A 16,824-nucleotide genomic window follows, 5' to 3' on the forward strand; every position below is an offset into this window, starting at 1 on the left:
AAGAACATGAATTGGCGACAAAATTATATACAAAAATGTTAAACTCTTGTATAAACTTATGTATATATTTATATTTTATATACTGTATACAATCAATCAAATAACTCGGTATATAATAATAATAATACTAAAAAAATGTAAATTACATGTATTTGTTTTTTAAAAAATGACATGTTCCCAAATATACTTTCCGATTATTATTTGCATAAATTGTATATAAGTTAACACAAAAAAAATTATTTGTAATTTTCTATTAATATAAGCATTAAAACTGTCTTTTATTATATTAGTTTATGTCTGCACTGCATTCAGATTAGATCACAGATTATTCACAGGTGGGAGAGATAGACAATAGGAAAAGCTTTTATCGTCATCAGTGGTATGACATACAAGAGATTGTATATGACATGTCTTTATAATTTTAAACACAAATAATCCATTCAACAGAAAACTAAGTTTTGAATAATATACTAATAATAATAACTAACTAACAATAATTGTGTTATTAATTAATAGTCAGAAGTGCTATGTATTGCACTATTGATTCCCATCAACCCATCTGTTAAATAGTTTGCAATTATTGTCTTTTTGTATTCAAATGCAATCAAACAATTTGTAAAATAATTATAAAGTCACAACACATTTGTTAGGTATCAATACTATTATTATAATGATCACTAAATGCTAATTAATTTTAAGTCTAAATTGGAGTGCATTTATTAAGAGGTGATTTATATATCTAAGATATGATAATTTAGGTATTATATTAAAAATAATTGTATAAGTATTAACTGAAAGGAATGTATTATTAATCATTAAATGTATTATATTTGAGAAATTTAATACTGTACTTAATTGGCATTATATTTATTAATATAATAGTCTAAATTTTATACTTTTAAACTTAAATTATCGATTGCAATATTATAATAATTATATACCGATAATAGTTTCGATATAAATAAATATAATGTATGCAAATGTAAAGCAAATATAAAGTATTATCACAAAAGATGTGATAATAAATTAATTGATAAGTTGTAGTCTTTGGTTAGAAAATGAGGTAAAAATGGATCAAAAAATCATGACTTGGATTAGAGTAACAAACGCTTCTGCGTTTATATTAACTATTTTCTTGAGAAAGAGATCTAATACTTATTGAAAACCAATGCAATGCAGCTTTCGATATACACATCTAATGTTTTATATAATAATATAAAATCATATCATATGATTCATATGAAAGAACGAGAGAGCTATCAATTGATGAAATTATCAATTGATTGATCAATGAGTTATGATAAAAGCTCTGCACTAATTGGGATTTTTGCATAACTGTTGCTAAAAACGTAATATAAATAAAATATATTATATAAAAAATGGAAGTTAAGTTAAATTAGTTAATGGTGTCTAATGAAGGGTTGGGTCAACCGAACCGTTCCTTGACTAGAAACATGAGCTTCTTTTTGCCCTTATATACCATTTTCATATTTTCAATGAGTGATGCAAACTGGATGTGACCATCGGGTGCCAATAGGAACGTTTCACGAGCTTTGCTGAGGAACTCAATAAAGTCACCGTAATGTCGGGGACTTATATGTGTTAGACGTGAGTGTGTTGTATTCACGTATGCAGTAATGGCTGCGTCCAACAGTTGTCGTAGTGGAGGTCTGTCCAAAGGCAATGATTTAAAACATCTGCGTTTTTCACTACTACATGTTCCCACACCGGGAGCACCAATTGAACAGCGTCTTAATATGTCTGACAATACAGGGGCGCACTGGACATTCTTGACCAACAGTGGTACCAGACCTGACAACTCGTTTTTGCCTAAGCCATGTGCCAGAGCACAAGCCCAGTGGACGTCATTAATCGATGGATGGTTATCGCCATTATATGAAATATGGACTCCTTTAGTGGCTAACACAGCCAATTTGTAGGCACGTACGGGATAACCCCTGTGTTCCATATATCGGGCTACTGTGAACAGTTGTGAACTATTCATAACACCAGTAGCACCGGCTTCACATACAATATGATAGGCGCTCTCAAATGTTTGCTGATCACTCTCGCATAATGTTAAAGCATTTAGAGCACAATTTGGTGGATCCTTTTGGGCGCATTCAAGAGCTAGAGCTCTGGCACAGCTCGATAACTCTTCCTGTTGACCAAAATCAAGGGATAATCGCATAACAGTCGAGTGAGACATTATAGAACTGGCCACAGGACCGGTAGCTTCGGTGGGTGTAAAAAGACACAACCAGTTGGTCATTATATAAATAAGAGAATCGAGACCAACTTCGGTGGCACATGTGACCAGCCATCGAACCATATCTCTTCGACGCCAACTTAATGAGGATAATGTCATTCTCATCACTTGTAGTCCTAAATCAAATGATATGTGTAATAAATTTGGATGTCTAGGACTTCCATCAATAGGTGCGGCAATTCGGAAAGCGTCCTGAGCTAACTTAAACAGTTGAGTTGAACTATGAATGTTACGTAACGCTGACTTTAAAACTAGTCTTAAGCGAGTCATATCACTTTTGGCGGCCGACAACATTGTTGAGGCCAGAGAGCACTGTTGCATCTCAATGTGCGCTAATGTAAACCATCGCGGATATCGTCCCAATACTCCACTATGGATAGCAATACCATTATCATCAATATCGTCGTGATTTTCAAGTATTGGAAGCCTTAAAAGTCAAACAAATTAATTAATGATTTGTCAACACCTTTACAAATGAAAACCTATACCTCATAGCTCTTAAGCCGACATTGTATGCCAACTCAATATCAGAATTAAGTAAAGCGTTAAATAAATATTTGGCAAATGTATGCATCGGAACACTTTCGGGGTGAACACCAGTGCCTAACCCACTAAATGGTCCGCCCTCTAGAAATGTCATTGTTTGTCTACGAAGAACAGATAGTAAAATGCTATCGATTTCGATGTCTTGTAATTTGGCAATCATTTTGTCCTCCTGTTTGCAGGCCTTTTCTTGTGCATAAAAACCGGTTGGCATTAGACGCTGTTGGCCTAAACCAATAAGTCCGGCCTCCATTGCTAATGTTAAATATGTTTCATTTCTATCTCTAGTTCCGGGAACAATCATATGATGATATCGAGGTCTCTCTCTGATCACAGGAACCGTAAGATTTGAACTATTGTTGGCCAAAGACTCTTCATGTAATATTGAAGCCATTTGACTGTTATTATTGGTTGTATTACTCGAATTGTTTGAGATCTCAGTCAAAAATGAACCGTAATATGAGTCCAATGGTTTGCTATCTGAAGTGAGTGATGTTTCAGCTAATGTATCGAATAAAGATCCAATTGGATCAAGTGGATGACCAATCCACCCTTCAGTATTGCAATGTATTGAGTGAGAGGAATGTGTAGTTGATGATGATCCCGATGAAGTGGAAGCTATAATTATATTTGAATTACCGGTACATTAGTTGTGATTATATTAATAATATATTTAATCTTTACCCCCGTGTTTGTAATTATCTGAATGCCAAATGGATTGACAGTCCAATTGATGTTTTTTAAGTGTCCGGACAATAGATACGGCTAATCGAAGGGCTTCCTGTCGGTAACCATGAGATCGAAGAGCTTCAACTCTGGCACAAGCAGTTGGTATGCTCTCTGTATTTATGCATAAATTATATATATATTTATTTATTATATGTATATATTAATAAATTTTTATTTAAATTGAATTTCAAATTTGAAAGAAAGCGATGAGATTTGCATTAATGAAAATATGCAAATATTAAGGAATGCCATATAAGAGCATTGATTTAAATTCAAATTTTTATATATCAGTCGTTTATTCAAATAGCAGAAAATAAGTGATTCTGAAATTTTAATTTTAATAAATTATAATTATTTGCTGACTTTTACATAAACCTTATACATAAACCTTTTATCAAATTTAATTTAATATTCAATTTTTAGTGCAAAATAAGTGAATAAAATTACTATTTTTTTATCTTTAAATAACTAACTCATATTATTTTGAAAACATTTTATAGAGAATTAAAATAAAATAATGAGTTAAAAACTTATTTGGTAAATATGGCATTTTTAGTTATTCATTCATTTTTACAATAATTATTAAAGTACCGGTATATTAATTAATATAAACACTTTCTATATTAACAGGTTAGTCACATCTATTATTTAAATATAATTTATTTAAACATACCGTTCCAAAGTGGATATCCTTGATAGTCAAATGTCTCGGAAGCGTGCGGTTCATAGACAACAACGGGACCGTCGTGTTCGAGGATAAACCTGAGGTGTGAGTTATCCCACTCTAAATGACTGGCTTCCAGTGCCCTATGAAATATAGTACGAGGTAGTGATGAATTTGTATGATTTGATGATCTTCTGGTACTCGAGTGATGTCTGGATAATGCTGAAGAAGATGTCGATCTATTTCTATCTGTTTGTTCTTCTTCATCATCGGATGAGTCAAATATCTGCAGTCGACGCCTACTAAGTGGTCGAAAATCCGCGTCTTCTAAAGGACAGACATGTAATCGAGACCATCTCTCTAATAGCTCCCTCCAGTTGTTCTTATCTGACTGAGTGCTGTGCGGATTGAGAACAACGCAAACCCAAAGAGCTCCCAACTGGTCCCATAATTGTCGACATTTATCTGTCATTGGAGTACCCTATAAATTATATATGAATAATATATATCAGTAAATGAAATGACAAATAAACGGTTAATTCAATAGAACCTGTGATCGCCAAATGGGAAGTCTAGGGTCTGCAAGAAACTGTTCGGTTATGAGTCTCAACATCCGAGAACCGTTAGAGTCCTTAGCCCTCAGCATTTCCTTAACCTAAATATCAATTATTAAAACCATTAAAATTGTGGTCATAATTTAATAAATTGCTAATGAAATTAGTTTAGATTTAATATAAAAATGCATACTTTGGCAAACAATGCGTTGAGCTGTTTGTTTGCATTATAATAGCCCCCTTGAGATAGGTAGGAGCGAACCTGTTCGCTCACTTGCTCCTCATCTAAGTGCCAGCTGTGTTCATCTTCAGCACAAGCACCGGCAGTAGGATCGGGTGCGCCGGCAATTTTGTTTATAATGGAACGGGTCTGAAGTATCTCATCGGCCAGTTTCTGAGCAGTCGGTAATACTTCGGTATGATGTTCGGCTATTAGGTATTGAAGTAATTTTTGTAACTGTTGTCTATCCAATTGCAATAATGTTTCTGTATTATCAAAAAAATAAATAAATAACATTTTCAATAATCCAATTAATCATTGATAACAATAGGTCTTACCAGATATGGGAACCCGAAGTAAAACAGAAGTGGCATTTCTGATACGATACAGCGCCAGTGCGACCACATGTTGGCACCAAAATATATCTTTTGTATCGCAACTACACGTAACTGAAGTTATTTTGCATCTAAAGACAAAACCAAATCAATACAATTAGTTGTTTTATTAAGACATCACTATTTATTCATTTTGATAAAAGCAATGCTTTTAATAACTAACTAATACAACAGTATCTTAACTTAAGATTCAATTTAAAGTAAGTTTCTAAACTTCAAAATTAGTCAACGAATGTTTTAAAAAAACTATAAATACAAATATAAATGTGTTATATTATAATTATATAAATATAACAACTATTTATGCTATCATTTTCAAAATTCAATTATATTCATCTTTATAGTTCACTATCTCAGATGTTTTATTAATATTCAAATAATATATTTATTCCTTTAATACATACATTATTACTTTTTTTAGTTAATTTAAAATTTACAAAATTTCTAAAATATTAATAACTTTTGTATTAATATACCGCATGAGTAAATAAATTACTTGATTTTTCAATGTTTAATTATACTTAAAATAAGATATAAGTGATGGTCGGCTTCAATATAATTATTTTGAACTGAATAATAGTAGTAAAGTAGTAAAACAATTGTGATATTACTGTTAATGGCTTTAAGTGTCTGAAAATAATTTGTGTTTATCGTAATACAAGTAATGGTGGCAATAGTGGTAATACCTGTCAAAAGTGATGGAGACATTGTAGCGCTTGTCTGCCTCTGTATAACCAGATTGTTGTGATGTAGACTTTGTTGTTATTATACCACTTAAATGAAAGCCTGTAATAAATAAAAGTAATCATTTTATATCACATAATATATATCTATATAACTTAAAAATAAATTTAATATATAAAAGGAAACGGAAGGTGTGGACCAATGCCCCCTTTTAACAATTTATATGATCATTGCAACCGTGACGGTGACGGACTCAACTACCTCTCCTGCATCTGCCTCAGGGCCTAACTATACATACAATACAATACAATACTGTACAACAACAACAACTCATTTCAAATCTCAATTGAAAAATACCAGTCATTGAGTCGAACCCGCATTAACTCTATTTAACATTCAATTTAAGAAAATGTGTAAATTGTCAACAAATTTTCAAATATACAACTACTGTATATTAAGTTAGACACTAAATAAAAACATTCAAAATTAATTTATATATTAAAAATAAAACTTCGTTAAATAATAATAATAATATATCCTGAATGTATATATTAGATTGTGGTTTAATTGATATAATTGTGTAGAAACTGGAAAGACATGGATATAATTTAGTATTCACTATAAAGTACACCTGTTTCTTGTTATAGACTAACTACTATCAGTCAGTGTCTGTCCAAAAACAGTATGAGCCGGACGTCCGCTTCTCACATAAATATATAACAAATTTATCTGATTTTACAAAGTAAATGCAATTTATATTTATATCAAATAAAACATTACATATAATACTAAAATTATATATTTTCAGTTTGAGTCTAATTAAAAATTAAAATCCATTATTAAGAAAACACTCTTTATATTAATATATTAATTATATATGTGTACCGTAGGTATGTATTAGAAATCGTTGTCAACATAAAAAATTCATTTAATTTAATTAAAACTTTATTATACAATATTCTTAACGGTTAATGTTGTTATAAATAATAAATAAATTAAGTAAAATATGTATAACATTTCTACAAACAGTTTAAATATTTATGAGTTATTTTTTAAATATTCTGTTGATATCTATGCTGTCATTGATTGCTTTATAATTCATACTTAATTTATTATAAAATCAATAAAATATATTAGAAATATTATAAAAGTAAATTTTTAAAAAATATTTGGACGAAATATTCTGATCACTCCGTTAGGTCTAAACACGATTGCGCCTCAAACACATCAACTTTTAAACATCAAAATTAAAAATTTAAATTAAAAATATTATAAAAAATAATAAAATTTTTATGTCAAATCACATATGAACTATAAATATGTTTTGGACGACAAATATATTGTTAACAATAGAGTCTAATGCAGAAACGTGACGGGTTTGACGTCTTTTATCAACCAAATGGCGATTTTTCACATATCATTTGAATAACAATAAAATAAATATATGGATAATTGGATTAAAGTTTTTTTTGGATTAAAAAAGTTTATGATAGTTTACATATATGTTATTTAAAAAATACACAGTATAACAAATAATATGTGTTTCATAGATATAATTGTTTAAATCATTTAAATGCTTACAATCTGCATACACATTGTAACTACATTCAGTTTGATTGACATTAAAATAAATGATTCATTAATAGTAATATAAGAAATATAATATTATACTGTATTTCAATTGTTTAAGCAAATGAATAATTGATTAACAATTATTGTATTAATATAATGTAAAGTAATTTATATAATTTTATATCATAAGTATGCTTATCATTAATATTTTTCATTATTTCCATAAGCATAATATAAATTCAAATTGTATGAAAATTAGTAGAATTATTAGTTGTAATTAAATTTATAAGTTGATGATAACAATTATATAAAATAAGCAAATAATTATTTAACTCGTTGTAAATATTTGCAAAAATGTGTTTATTAAAAAAATATGTTATAAATTTTTGGCATTTAAATATAGCAAACATATGTATAAAAATAGTTATACTTATTTAAAGATTTAGTTAATTAGTATAAATATAGTTAAGTTTATTTATTAAATAAGATATATATAATTTATATGAATATATGCGATATTTCAAAGAAAATATTTGAATCACTGCTGTTATACTTAAAGCTGTTTCTAATTTATGTGCAAATCTTGATTAGTAATTAATGTTTAGTGACTAAAATTGCAATTCAAATTTTAACAAAACTGCGGCTAAATTAAAAAAATGTTTTATAAGAGAAGTGGCGATCAATAATTGAAAGCTCAATGTATGGATCCATTGGTTGTGAAGTCATTGTTTCACATCTGGATTAATATAAAGGTCTGATTCATCACAATCTCTGGGATTCAATGGCGAACACATGCGCACCGATTGCCGTGCTTTGGGATAACTGAGCTCTCATTCAGTTTGCTGACTGCCTCTCATCATCATAACATAACTCAGCCAAATCTTATCATCAAATATATTAAAAACCATGAGCTATGAGCTCTGGGTCCACAAACTGCTACAATACATACATTGAATTTTATATTAAGCTAACTGTCATTAACGTTTAGTACAGTATATACATAAAGCATTAACTTTTTTCTTCAAATACAACACAAAAACTTACTACACAACAACATTATCATTTTAAATCACTAATATCAAGTACAGTAGTATATATATATATATATGTTTAATTTAATTCAATTCAAAATAATTGTTTTAAAAAACTATCAAAAAAATTCATGAGATAAAAGTTAAATAGTTATAAAATAAACATTTTTTATTTGAAAGACTTATTTATCTAATTAATGAAAACTTGAAAATATCGATGAGAAAAATATTAAAACTGTAAGGCATTTAAATGATTCGAGATTCAGCTATCGATCCTTTAATTATATATATATATATATATATATATTGTAAAAATACTTTTTACAACCAAAATGTCTTTTATGTCTCGATCGGCAAAACATTCAATTGTTAAGCACTGGGAGGCAGACATTGAAACACAAATTATATTCTTTACATTATTCTTGACTTGAGGGCCATATCTAAAATCATGGACCGCCTAATGGGTAGAGGTTTGGGTCTAAAGCCTAATCATAAATATCAGACATTGTGTTTATCGTACATATGTCTCGTTTCAAATATATTTTTAGATTATTTTATGTGTTAACCAAATCAATATATTCTTTAATACTTAATTTAATAATTAAATGGATCATAAAATAATGGGTTAATTAATATATATATATATATTATTGATATATTAAAATAGTATAAGAAGTTGTTGAAAGTGAATGTTTGAAAGTCAAAGTAATATAAGTATGATGTGATGTCTGGCATTCATTTGGTTCTTACGGAATACCAGTCATTGAAGACCGTATTGTTCACAACGGCACCGATAGCTGATAGTTGTGTGATAGGAGGGCACGACTGGTAAAGTACTTGATATGCATTGTAAGTAGTTTTGTGAGCGCTGGCGGCGATTCTCACTTTTAGATGCACTAACTTAGCGTTGGTTGGGCTGAGCACTCGGTCAGGGAAAACAGGACTTACACTACACTACCATAAGACTGTATAAAAACTTGAATAACTAGCAAAATAATTGCAGTCTCTATTTGAATGAGTGCCACAAACACAGGCGTATCCACACCACTACCAAAATATCACTACTTTTATATATATATATATACATACACATACATACACACTATGTTGTATTTATTGCAAATATTTATTGCAAACAAAGACTAACAGCTAGTAATAAAAAATTGAGCAATTTTTTCATATAATATAATATCATATATACAGTATATATATATATATATATATATATATATATATAAATATAATCAACAATATTATAACTCTACTGTTATAAAACATTTAATTTAATTACTCGGTTAACATATAAATTACTAATTCATTTAATTCCTTACTATATTATTGAATATAATTTGTTTTGTTATTTTAAAGTTTATTAAATTATATTCAATGAAAATATCTAATAATGAAATGAACATAATTGCTGCAAATGTTTGTATGAATGCTTGTATTGGTATATTATGGTGAAGATAGACATAGATAATAGAGTATACGTACCGACTTGAAGAACATTGTCAACAGATCCCATTTCAAATAGTCGTAAACCTTTATAAAAGGGCAGTTTCTGAGTGTCACCACAAGCGGCACATTCACTGCTGAGAGAAGAGTACATACAGATGTCTCTCTCATTTCGAGGAAAGGACCAGAAGATAATCCGTCTTTGGACGGGTTCAGGGATTCGTTCATATCGTTCCTCAATCCTTTGAAATGGCACATGAATTGCCACCACTTTTGCACAAATATCCAACAATGTTTCCACTTGTCGGCCATTTCCTAATAGATGATTGCGTGAAGACAATGACGAATGGCTACCGTTGTTGTGATAATTGGTGACACAGTTGTTGTGATAACTATTTAGCCGATAATCCGTACCATTAGTCAACACATTGGACTCAATATTCATATCATTGTTGATGTTTGGGTGATAATTGTGATTCAATTGTGACGATATTCTTCCGACGCGAACACAACATAATCTCTTATTAGCGGCCATTTTAAGACATTAGTATCATTTGAGACATTTATTGACAAATAAAGCCATTGTTTGAGACGATGTCTAATATGACAGGTATTTCTATTTATGGCAAATAGTCTTCACAACAATTCATGTATTGATTCAATTCAAGGCATCGATCGATTCAATTGGTGGCCAATAGTCCACAATATATGATAATCTATGGTTAAGTTGATTAAGTTCATGATATGATGGTTGGCAATGAGCACTGGTATGTGTGTCAGTGTGGACAGTCGTGTTTGGCATCACTTTAGGTCATAATTGTGGCCAAAATTTACAAACAATACAATTATTATAATATAAATAGTAATATAAATACATGTTTTCAATGTATTGACTAATAAACACAAACACAACACTCACTACACAACTGTCGCACACAACTGACTAAACACACAACACATACAACATATACACTACATATACTGTACATACAGTTTATACCAAACACACAGAGCATGCGTTTACTGGCATTTAATAGCATTAATAGTATAGTAATAGTAGAGTAGTATTAGAGTAGTAGTAGAGTCGCTATAATTCACATATAATTCACATTCATTTCACTCCAAATCTCTTTCTCTCTCTTTCTTTAAACTCATTTCACATCACATCTCGTATTCACTGAACTGTAGTTTACTTTTTGCTTTCATTTATACTTATAGACTAAATATAAGTTATAGTTATATATCAAATATTTCTCATTCAATTTCACCCCTTTTTTCAAGTATTTGTCAATAAAATGAGTGTTGTGTTATCAAACACTGTATTTGCAGGTATAATATATATATAAATTCATATAAATTCATATAAATTCATACATATACCTAAATACTATATATCAATAAAAAAAAAGTTTACAAATTATTTTATCGCAATGTGTTTGAGTGCAACCAATTTCATACAAACAGTCAATCAAATGACAGTTTGTTTGTTTTTTGTCGTTGATTTCAACTAAAGCTTAATATACAGTATTTTATTAATTATTATTTGTGATTATAATTTTGATTATACCAATTACTTATAGATTACTTATAATTATAATAAAAGATAGTTTGAGCTACTTTTTTGTGCCAATATTGCACAATAATGCATAAAGTATGATAAATATTTTTTAAAAATAAGATTATTGAATAATGTTTTGTATTATGATATTATATATGATAATTAATAATATTTTTATGTTTAAAATATATTAAATATAAATATTTTTTTAAAAATGCTATAATTATTATTTTTAAGACTATTCAAATTATATTTTTATTTTCAACTTTAAAAATGCTTTTTTAAAGACATTTTTTAAAGAACTATTATTAACAAGAAAGTTACCAACAATTGTAAGTAAATTCGGCAAATAAACAAAAATTAATTTAATTTAATTAGTTTATACGCAAAAGCATTGAACGATTAAATAACTTTATATTTCAATTGATTTATAACTTAATTGTAATATATTGTAAATACAAATTATCTCAACAAATAAATTATTTTGAATTTTAAAAATAAGTTAAAAAACTACTAAAACAAAGTGAAGTCGATTTCGGGTTTGATAGGATTGTTATTTTTTAAATATTCGTATTATATGAATTATATATTTATATATATATATATGCCCTATTATTAAATGTAAATATTCAATATAAGTATTATTTAAAATTTATAAAATATGTGATTTTTTATAATGGTTTGTTATTTTAAAATTTAATGTTATGACAAATATCATAATTTGTTTTACTGTTAATACAGTTTATTTTCATATTATTGTAATTTTCTTAGTATAAGTTGTGAAATAGTTAATAAATGTTGAAATAATTATATTCATTTTTTCAGTTAATTTAAATAAATTTGGAAATAAAGTAAATCAATGCAACTTTTTTACATGTAATTTGTTTCATGTGTACCATTTGAACAGCAAATTTAGTCTATTTATAAATATCATAATACACTATATTTACAAAAATTTTATTTTATTTTTGTTATACAATATTTTTTATATTTGTTTTGTTACTTTTTATAGTTGACTACAGTATTTTAAAATTTAAATTACAGTAATTTTAGATTAGATTAAATATACATATTTATAAATATACTTAATTTTTTTATTTCAGTTAAAAATATTATTTGTGTATAATAAACTATGATAATTGTCTTAAATTATTTTATTTATACAACAAAAAATTATTTTAATTATTATAGTAATTATTTCCTTCTTTTGTCAAAAATATAATTAGCCCTCAAAATATGTATTTATGCTTAAAGCAAACAATTAATTGTAAATTTACGTTTATATATAATACTACCTTTTGTATAATTTCTAATTTTTTATATTATAATATTTTTTAATTTTATATCTAAATGTAATCCCAACCAAATTGGTCATCACTTTAATCTATTTAATGGTTATGCCTTTAGTGTCTAAGCTATGTTGAGTTGTTTTTTAGTTTAATATGTTATGTATGGAAATCTATATTTTTCTCCCGATTACCACTTTTCCTATTGAGACCAATGTCTGATAAGTATAGAAATCTCTAAAGGAATCGTCAGTATTGGTTGTATTGTCGGATGTGTTGTTTGGTTGAAATGTGTGTGAATAGTATGGATCAGATCGCCTACAATGAGTTGGTTCCCAATGGCCTCCACCTTCAAAAACATGTGACAAATGTATAGACTGTATGTGTATTATAATGGTGTGTCTCTTCTTTCAGTACATTCTGTCATATTTCCCATACAAATACAAACACATTTGATATATCGTATATATTTGTAGAGCACTTCCACCTCTACAACCACCTTATACCTCATATGCACCAGTCTATCGCTACTTTCTATTATGAGAATCCCTCGCCAAACACCAGTGACACAGGCATTGGCACTGGTATTGGTATTAATGGTGATGTACAGTACAGTACAATGTAGGTGAATGCCACTAAACTACAAGTGCTGCGCCTTTTGCAGCTATTGCTCACAACTATCAGACTTTCCTATTATACCATTTTTGCCAAAAATCTCTGTCTCTTAGCTCAGCCCTAATCTGGTACTTTCCATTCAAAACTATTTCATTTATGTTTCAATACAATGCAATTTTACTGTTTATATTACTTATTTTTTAGCTATTGATTTACCCTTAAATTACATTATTTTTATGCTATTCTTTTATATAATTGTAACAAATATTATGAAACATAGCTGTTATATATCTGAACGACTTAGCAAATGTTGGCTTAAATAGAAATGAGAAAAACTATGAAATATAGTTTGATTGAAATCGGATTCAATTGAATCAGTGGTTCAAATGAGAATATAGACACTCATATGAATAGTTTGTCCGTTTCTACAGTTCCTACAGTCCCTGCAGTCCCTAAAGTTTGTCTATTATTATTGTTAATACTTTCAAACATGACTAATGTCTGACTGTATGCACATAACAGTTGTTTCTGTATATACTATATATGTGAGGCATTAAAACTTCACTTTTTATTGATTAATGCAGAGATGCTTAATATGCAATCGATATTCTGCTCTAATCCCTATTCATATAAATTATGTTATGTCTTATAACTGTTCATTTATGTAACAATTTTACTATTATTTTTTATTAAATAACTTAATTAAATTTATTATTTCATATTTAATATATTTATCAGTTAAAGTTTAATATTTTACAAAGTTTACAAATTATATAATGCAATATAATATAATCTAAATTTTTATTTAATAATTTATTTAAACTGAATATTTGACAAAATTAAATGAAAATAATATAATCACTTACAATGTTGTTTCTACATAACTTAGACAAACTGTTTTTTTTCTAATTATTATTAATAGTATGACAATTATATTCCAGTGACATTCAAATATAAAAATTACTACTAATATCATATAATGTTTAAAAAGTTAATATGTTAAAGGACACTATAATATGCTGTGTATTTAATATGTATAATAATGTATTTTATAGTATATACTATACAGTATAATAGGCCAACAATTCAATGATAATCAAGTATTTTGCAACAAATATTTAAATACAATTAGTTCTAATAGTAAACTTGGGATAATTACTTCCCAAAATTTAGATAATTAAACATAATAAATAAATGTAAAAGTTTATAATAATAATAATTAACTTAAAACATTTTTTAAATTAAATTATTATTAATAATAATTATTATTTATTATTTAACTAATATTAATACTTTAATTTAACTTAAAATTAACATCTAGAAATGCACAATCATATTTAATGATTCATATAAGCTAAAATAGACCCCAAATAATAATAATAATAATATAATGACAAATACAGTATTGGAGACAGTTTGCAAAACTTGGGAGTAATGACTGAAATGATAGGACTGATCAGCAAATAATTTGAACAATCATTTCCTTGTAATTTTTTATCTTAAGCCGAGATTATTGTCACTATTTTTAATGTTTATTAAAGACATAAAATTTAATGTTAATTTAGTTGTCAAATTAAGTGCAGGATATATGTTTAACATATACTTTATTGTAGTTTATATAGTATTTATATATATAAACTTCCGTTTTAAATCATTATTTACTTATTTAATTATTTAAGGCCGTCATAGTTTTAAGAATTATTTAAATTATTTATTTGACACAAAAATTATTTTTATAATATAACCTGATTAAACTATCGATAGTTCACTATATTTACATATTTAAAAAAATATTATTAAAATATAATATTACTATCGATATAAAATGCATTTACAGTATTTATTTTCTATAATTGTGTAAATAGATTACATACAAATTAATACAGTATACATGTATTACATATATTAGGTTAGTTATGAATAAAATGTTCTTTTATTTAAGTGAATTAAATTTTAATAGATTTAAAATCTTTAAATAATTATATAAATAAAAGCTAAAATAAATTACAGTATATTCAGTGATATTCTAGAAATTATAATATAAATAGTAACAATTACATTAACTTACAAGTTAGTAAAATATTGTACATTATATTAACTTTTTTAATTTAAGTATTAATACTTATTTACATACAATTAATTTGCAATAATTTAGGGTATATTAAGATCCGGTAGACATAATGTTTGGGATCTGTTTCCGACTGCTATCATATGTTATAATAAAGTTTAACGACGAGAGTAACTAAAATATAAGAAAATTATATTCACTTTCGTGACTCGTATTACATGCATTAGACTCGTTGGAGAAAACTGTGTATTATTTTCATATAAATTATATGATATAATATTATTGTTCATAACATACTATAATTTAAACTTTTTTTCAAACATCCTTATCTTGAGGTTAGCAAAGATATAGTTAAAAGATAATAAAAGTATTTTAAGACATAAATATTATTTAAAAGTACTATAATTGTTGTAAAGTTTTATTATTAAATATCTTATTTATATTAAATTATTTAGTAGCAAAAATAAATTAACATTTTTAAATAAGTAATTTTTTTATTGTATTAAAAGTAATTTTTACTTTACTTACCTTACATTTAAAATAAATTTCTGTAGTATAATATAAGAACTAATCACTTAATTATAATTTTTAATAATTATTTGTTATCGGATAATTGTAATTTTTATATTAAATATTTTAAATTTGTTTAAATGCGTTTATAGACAAAATTCAAAATGTCGTTAAGGTGTATGTTTGACAATGCTAGTCTAAACATTTACAATATCTATTTTAATTTTCTACAGTAATTATAATACTTTACTAAAATAATCATTTTGTTTCTTTCAATATATCACTCTTTACATCAAATATCTTACAGTCATTATATCACACGTAGATTGTATTGCTATGAAATGATAGATAACTTATTTTCATGATTATGTAATCAATATTTTATACATATATTGATTTAGAAATCATTATTATATTAGAATAACTGTTAAATTATAATAATTGTATATTTTTCGATTAATTATTTTGCATATTTCAATAATAAGATTATTCAATCAAATATACTATTTTTATTTAAATAATGAAATACATATTAAAAATTTTGGGTCGTTTTATGATTCATACATTTAAAGGTAGGTTGTATTTGAATGATTGTTATCTTTAATTAATGGATTTATGACTAATCGTGTATTATATATATATGAATCTAAAGAGTAGATTGTTTTCAAAAG

The 16,824-nt window shown here is 26.8% G+C and overlaps 1 protein-coding gene across 1 annotated transcript; it reads right to left on the minus strand.

Moving 5' to 3' along the window:
- Positions 1 to 1,343: 1,343 nt before the first annotated feature.
- LOC128960549 (zinc finger SWIM domain-containing protein 4-like) lies at positions 1,344 to 11,087 on the minus strand. The gene is made up of 9 exons (XM_054306662.1): positions 10,156 to 11,087; positions 6,061 to 6,160; positions 5,318 to 5,445; positions 4,953 to 5,245; positions 4,756 to 4,860; positions 4,215 to 4,686; positions 3,497 to 3,652; positions 2,758 to 3,430; positions 1,344 to 2,696 (listed from the first exon to the last, which is right to left on the minus strand). The coding sequence occupies exons 1-9, from the start codon at positions 10,649 to 10,651 to the stop codon at positions 1,427 to 1,429; spliced, it is 3,693 nt and encodes a 1,230-aa protein (XP_054162637.1). The 5' UTR covers positions 10,652 to 11,087; the 3' UTR covers positions 1,344 to 1,426.
- Positions 11,088 to 16,824: the final 5,737 nt, after the last annotated feature.

This window comes from Oppia nitens, unplaced genomic scaffold (assembly GCF_028296485.1).
Source record: "Oppia nitens isolate AA-2021 unplaced genomic scaffold, nextdenovo-longstitch-racon4-pilon3 scaffold4_pilon_pilon_pilon, whole genome shotgun sequence".
Taxonomy (NCBI): Eukaryota; Metazoa; Arthropoda; class Arachnida; order Sarcoptiformes; family Oppiidae; genus Oppia; species Oppia nitens.

Bases quoted from the DNA above. Each gene is read 5' to 3' on its own strand.
- LOC128960549 (XM_054306662.1), bottom strand. From the start codon at position 10,651: ATGGCCGCTAATAAGAGATTATGTTGTGTTCGCGTCGGAAGAATATCG. The intron at 4,687-4,755 runs GTTCTATTGAAT...TATAATTTATAG, and splicing joins TTCCCATTTGGCGATCACAG to GGTACTCCAATGACAGATAA. The intron at 2,697-2,757 runs GTATAGGTTTTC...TTGACTTTTAAG, and splicing joins GTCGGCTTAAGAGCTATGAG to GCTTCCAATACTTGAAAATC.